This window comes from Nyctibius grandis, chromosome Z (assembly GCF_013368605.1).
Source record: "Nyctibius grandis isolate bNycGra1 chromosome Z, bNycGra1.pri, whole genome shotgun sequence".
Taxonomy (NCBI): domain Eukaryota; kingdom Metazoa; phylum Chordata; class Aves; order Nyctibiiformes; family Nyctibiidae; genus Nyctibius; species Nyctibius grandis.
Window position 1 is genome coordinate 46,415,690 of NC_090695.1, and position 6,844 is coordinate 46,422,533.

Consider the following 6,844-nt stretch of genomic DNA (forward strand, 5'->3'; position numbering starts at 1 on the left):
GCAACATGTACGTAGTACACATAGATACTTGCCTTTCCCCTACCAGAGACATAGAAATCAATGTTCAGCAAATACTGAGCTTCACAAACACCAAAATCTATCAAGACAACCAATTTCTTAGTTTGTAAATGAGAACTCCCAACACCCTAGTAACTTTCTAGTAGCACTTTCTACTCCGTGTTTCCTTTTCAGCTCTGGAAGGATCTAAAAGTGCATCCATAAGCGCTATTAAAAAGAAAACATGTTACTGCAGGTTTAATCAAACACATGAAATGACAACAGAGGTAGCTTTAACCTATAGGCTTAGCTTAATTAGAGAGGCTTCTCATCTGCAACTCTCACCAAGCATACCTGTTATAACGGTACAATTAGAGGCTCAAGCATGAAGTTAGGAATACAAGCCCTAGTATGCAGTTTCTAAAATGTGTCAACAGAACACAGAATCCATCCTAACTTGCATCCCCTTCCTTATCTCATCTTACTATTTTGCACCATTTACAGTGCCATCCCAGCAGCCCAAGGCGCTTGCTGGTTACGGTTCTGACATCGCTTACAGGATAAATATAAATTCACTAAATGTTCTGCCTGCTGTCTACATAATCCCTTAACCCTTCCCTTTCCGAAGCTACGGTTCTCTGCCTTCTTTCCATCTCTGGCCTCGCTGCTCTTTTCATTTCTCATTCTGCCTTCCCTTTCCCACTTATTTTTTCAAATGGTCCACATTCAGCATATATCTTCACAGTGAGATTCACAGACACTGCTCTTTCACCTCACAGCCTGCTCCAGCACGTTGTTTTGGTTTTTACACTTTATTGAGGGACGGGAATTTTAAAGAGAGTTCTTTGGTTAACAGATTTCTATTAAATTTAGCATCTGCCTGCAAGACACAGACCAAGCAAAAAATATTAAGCAAGAAGGCAAGTTTCCCGTCATCAATGTGCCACAAAAAGAACCAGACAGGACAGTATATGTCAGATTTAAAGGGGGGTGGGGTGAAAGTCAAGCTAGTAAATTATTAGCCAAACCACAAGCAGCAGTATTCAAACTGCACAGAAACTGCTTCTGAATTAAGATTAAAAAGACCCAAGGCCATCTCACACTGCTGGACTAGCAGCCGCAGAAAGAAATGAGCCTTCACAGATTTTGTCACCCTCATCTTTACTTGTGCGAAAGAAAGTAAAAGGTCTAAGAACAGACCACGAGTAAATCAAAGTTTTGCTCTGCTTGTATTCCTCCTGATTTCTAAACCAGTTTTTAAAAATTATGTCTTCTCCTTGCTCAAAAGCTGGACACACACAGAAATTCAAGTTTGTTCTTTTAAACAACAATCAAATAATCATTTAGATACACATAAAAAAAAAATCAGTAGTGTAGCCAGGTGCTATTTTTGGGGATATCTATACAGATTTTTGTTTGGGAAAGCTCCTACAAAGCAAAACCTGTGTCATTATAAAGGTCCCATTACTACACAATTTTACATATGGGCTGAGGCACAAGAAGATCCAGTCATACAGTATTTCTACAAATAAACACACAGACAGCAAAGTTCACTACTACTGTCAATAATAAGATCCAGCTAAGAAAAAGCCTCGTTCATGCCGACTTTATCTCCAGTTTTGCACAGCTGGACCTGAACAGCTCAAGGCGTAAAGTAGAACTTTTATTAATTTAAAAATTAAGTAATACATTAAACGTATCATTTTTCTAGAGTGAGCTTATGATTTTATATTAACCTCACACAGAGAAATAAATTTAGAGTTATAATGGTTACTAATACACACTTACTCGTATTTTTAAAAAACTAAAGGAACAGTAGCATGCTCAGGAGTTACTTCAGTTAAACGAGGTATACTGAAGCCCATGCCTAATTTAAAGCATGTCAGTGGCACCACTGAACCCAAGGTGTACTTACATATTTAATAACAGTCCACCATAGCAGGACCTTGACAGTTAACTTTATACTCACAAATGAAATAAGCACAAGTAATCTTACAGAATAAGCCAGGCAAAAAAAAAATTTAAAAATTCCTTACTATTTAAGATGTTTAGGCTATTGTTACTAAAAGGTTAATTAGATGCTTGAAGTTTTTGCATGAAGCCTGCAAAAACGGAAGTGCTCATTATGTCAATGACTCAGAAAATAAGTATCTCATTAGTACCTCCAGAAAGGAGGTCTTCCTGCTGCTCCAGACACATTTCCAATAGTTTTGAAGACCTAGTTCCCCCACTGACCTCCTTCAAGCCTTGGTTCTGTGCTTTACCAGACAGCCTGCACAAGCAGGTCACCTCCCTCTCTTGCACATGGAAACAAGACAGAGGCCACTGGCCCTTCAGGCTGTTTTTCATAACCTCTCCATTTTAGCTGTGCCACCACAACTTTACCCTACTGCTGCTGTAAGACTGCCCAACATAACGGGTCCCAGAGAGGCTTCACAAACAAACAAAAGACATGGGAAAAAAAATGTCATCACAAAAGTTAGTTAAGCGTCCTTGGGGCCCAAGCCCTTTCCTGTGCCTGTCACCACTTCAGCTACTTCGCAGTCACCAAGTCTCTCAGACAAGGAGGATGACACACTGAGTCCCGACCTTTGAGCTGCAAACCTAGCCTTGAGCAACTTGGTGACCTACATGGCAGCTGCACAGCTCGATAACTAGTTGGCTGGAGTCTGCAAATGCATGATTCATCTCTCATTCTCCCCACACCACCCCATATGCTGTCACTAGGCTGTTTGCTATGCAATGTCATTTCCAAAAGCAGGCTCTATTAGCCTGTTGGCTTGCTGAAACACTGCTTTTAAAGAACTTTAATAGTAAAAAGAAAAATTTATTTTATTTTCTTTCCTAAACACTATGAAATTTACACAGGGAGAAAAAAACCCCACATATATATACAGCACTTAAATTCATCTGCTCCCTCTTACTTTTCCTAACACCACCTCCCAATGTTTTAGCTGAGTAAGACACAATTCTGATTGCACATTTTGTAGGGCCAAAGATCTACAGTGCATCCACAAAGATTTTAATTAGCAGACATCTCTGCACTGAAGTGGTACTGGGGCCCTCTGATACTAGCCCAAGTGTGCAAGCCAACTGCTGGAAAGATATACTTGAAAAAGTAGGGTTTGGCAAAACTTAGTGCGCTAAAATGCAGCAAATCATCAGCTACAGATATCACTATCCAGACTAGCTGCATATCTCCCCTCCTTTCCCCCTGAAAATGCACAGCTAGAATTTCAGTCATCACCGTTCCTTACTGCATCCCGTGTCCTTAAGAGACTCTGTTGGCATTTCCCAGTGTTGTAGAATTAGGCTTTCTTATCCTCTTAATGACCAAAACACAGCTGTCCAAGATGTTCCAGCTGGCACAACCCTGGCATCTCTGCTGTTAACCCAGCAGCACATCACCTGGGTTATTTCATCCCGCTGAATATGCATTGATACACATATATACAACTAACTCACTACTTTTGTTTTTTTCCGTTCAAAAATGAAATTGTAGCATTGTGAAAGCTCCTAGCAAGTTTTGTCCACGTTATGAAGTTCAAATACAGATCTGATTGAGAGGCTAAAGACAAAAAGTTGAGTGGTCTGGGATTTGTTAGTCTAGTGTCTTAACAGCTACTCACATACAAGAGGATAAATAAATTATAGAGGTAAATTATATCTCCTCTGCATATACAGTGATAGGTAAGGGGTAACTATCTATAGATAGGATTAAGCAGTTCGAAGCATGTGGCACAGGAAAGAGTGAAAGGTAAGTCAGAACTATGAAACGTCATCATTAATTGCATGGTTCTGCTGAAGTGACCAAGAGTAGTTCCTCGTACTAGGATCTGCATGTACATGTTTAGCATTTTAGTACCTAAAAATCCCAGGGAAAAAGACCAGGAGCCATTCCCACCTTTTAAATAACTTTGGTCACTGTGCAGACTCAGGAAAACAAGTTCTAGATGAGTTCATGATAGAACTAAATTTTCAGGATTATCCTTAGAACTGTAATAGTTAAAACATTTTCAACTGTGGTGTAAAATACTTTTCCTCTGCATGCATTACATGTGGAATAAGCCACAATGATGCAATACAATTCAACTGGTTCTGAGTTCATTACCTGACCTTGCTCAATGTAACACCTAAAGCAATGACTGTTTTTTCTACCCTGTGGGCATCGGAGGGCTTACTCTTTGCACGTGTAAATTTGTTGAGCGCTACAGATCTACAGAGTTGTAATAACACCATCTCAGATTCTGACTTGAAAATCATCATTGTAAAAAGAGACTCATTTTTAAAGATGCCAAATAAGTTAGGCAAAGCTTGTGTTAAGCTCCGAAAAAAGACTCTGAAGGCCATTCTGCTTCTTGCCCATTAAAGCTATGATCTCATAACCACGCTATTCGTTAACAAAAGCACTACAATGATACAGGTACAAAATGTTTCGGTAATTTCCTGTGACTTCCAGGCTACACACTGCTTGAGTGTAACTAGTACACAAGTACAGACTGGGAGAAGAGTGGCTGGAGAGTAGCCCTGCAGAAAGGTGTCTGGGGGTGCTGGCTGACAGGGGGTTCAATGTGAGTCAGCAGTGTGCCCTGGCAGCCGAGAGGGCAAACCACATCCTGGGGTGCATCAAACACAGCACAACCAGCTGGTCAAAAGAGGTGATTATCCTGCTGTATTTAGCACTGGTGCGGCCTCACCTTGAGTATTGTGTGCAGTTCTGGACCCCACAATTTAAGAAGGATGTGAAGGTCCTTGAATGCATCCAGAGAAGGGCGACAAAGCTGGTGGAAGGGCTGGAAGGTATATCCTGTGAGGAGTGGCTGAGGACTCAAGGTTTGTCTAGTTTGGAGAGAGAGAGGCAGAGGGGTGACCTCATGGCTCTCCACAGCTTCCAGAGGAGGGGAAGTGGAGAGGGAGGTGCTGATCTCTTCTCCCTGGTACCCAGTGAGAGGGCTCATGGGAATGGTTCAGAGCTGCGCCAGAAGAGGTTTAGACTGGACATTAGGAAGCATTTCTTTACCAAGACTGTGGTCAAACACTGGAACAGGCTTCCTAGAGAGGTGACTGATGCCCCATGCCTGCCAGTGCTTTAAAAAGAGGCATTTGGACAATGCCATTAACAGCATGCTTTAACTTTTAGTCAGCCCTGAAGTGGTCAGGCAAGTGGACTATATGATTGTTGTAGGTGCCTTCCAACTGGAACTATTCTGTTCTGTTCTATTCCATTCTAGTATTAAGTGACTCCTTTGGAACTAACAAAAAACAGAATTTGGTCCAAGTGAAAATGTAGCTTGCATGTCATGGCAGCTTTTTTTTTCAGCCATAGTTGGTCTTCGTACAGACCACCAACTTGATTTAAAGCTGTGGATATTTCATACTACCAGAGAAACAGAAAGACCAACTGTGAGTGACAAACAACTTACTAAAAGACCACTAACATCTTCCAGTCTGGATGCCAAGCTCACCTCAGTGATTCTACGAATGACATGGAAATTTCAAACAGAGTAACTTGGTTTCTAACACTTACAGTTTAAGAATTTATAACACTTCCACAACACATCAGAGTTTGGGTCTTGTTAGGACACCTAAAATACCCCTGCTTGCACACACTACAAACATTGCTGCTCCACCAGAAATTCAGAGTCCTCACTCTTTGCCTCCTTATTACTTGAAGGAATAAAAAAGGACTAAGTAATTAGGGACTACAGCAAAGTTGCTTTCTTTCCAACTGTACAGCTACTATCACTGAAGATCCTTCTGTTAAGTTACCTTTCGCCTTAAATTAAGAGAAAGGGGGAGCAGCGCTTCATTTTGAACTCTGCCCACTATCTCAGCAACAGCGTTTCCTGGCACCGCACACCGCAGGCCTTGCTCCCACGGCAGGGCTTTCCCGGCACCGGAGAGCAGGTCCCTCCCGCACACCGCCTCTGCAGCAAGAAGTGCCCACCGGGGCGCCCCGTTACCGCGCCGCGGGACGGGCAAGTCGCCGCCACGGTCTCCCTCCTCGCCCGGGCCACCGCTCCCGGCGGGCGCCGCAGCCCAGCGGGCTCCTCCTGCCCGCGGGGATGCCGTGCCGGGGGTGCCGGAGCTCGGCGGACCCCGCGGCTCCGGCAGCGGCCGGGCGGGCTCCGTGCTGTGCTGCGCGACGCCGTGGCGCAGCGCCGGGAGGCGGCGGAGAAGCCGCGGCTGCCCGCGCCGCAGGTGCGCGGAGCCCCGCGCAGAGGAATGGGGCGTACGGGGAGCTCCCGCCGCGGCCGCGCCGAGCCGCCGCCCGGGCCCTGCGACCAGCTCCGCGCCGGGGAGCCGCCGCCTGAGTCCCGGCCCGGCTCCGCGCCCCCGGGCCGGGGTGCCGCTGCCCGCCGAGCCGCCCCGCCACCGCCCCTCTCCCCGCCGGCACCTGGATGTGGCAGGAGATCTCGGAGTCGTCCAGCAGCCGCACGGTGCATTTCATCTCCGGGCTCAGCGACCTGATGCTGGAGCTCCGGAACGGGATCATCCCGGCAGCCCGCCCGCCGCTGCCGCCGCCCCGCAGCCAGCCGCAGGGGGCCAGCCTGCAGCGGCGCCCGGCCGACCGCGGCACGGCGGCGGCACCGCCCCTCAGCCCCGCGGCGCCCCGCCACCGCCCGCCATCCGCCCGCCCGCCGCGGCTGGGGCCGGCACTGCGTCAGGTTGCGCTCCGCTCGCCGGCCTCAGCATCCTCCTGCGCCCGCCCCCGGCACGGCACGGCACGACCCGGCACGGCACGGCACGACCCGGCACGGCACGGCCCACGGAGGCACCTCTCCGCCCTCACCTGCTGCCCCCGCTCTTCCGCCCCACCGACCCGGGCTGGGCTCCTCGCGGGGCT

The 6,844-nt window shown here is 46.8% G+C and overlaps 1 protein-coding gene across 1 annotated transcript in view; it reads right to left on the reverse strand.

Moving 5' to 3' along the window:
* FRMD3 (FERM domain containing 3) overlaps window positions 1-6,493 on the reverse strand; it is a 139,056-nt gene extending 132,563 nt beyond the window's left edge. Inside the window, exon 1 of the mRNA XM_068422732.1 lies at window positions 6,395-6,493. Coding sequence (XP_068278833.1) covers window positions 6,395-6,493 — 99 coding nt within the window. The remainder of the gene's footprint in view (window positions 1-6,394) is intronic.
* Between the last annotated feature and the right edge of the window lie 351 nt (window positions 6,494-6,844).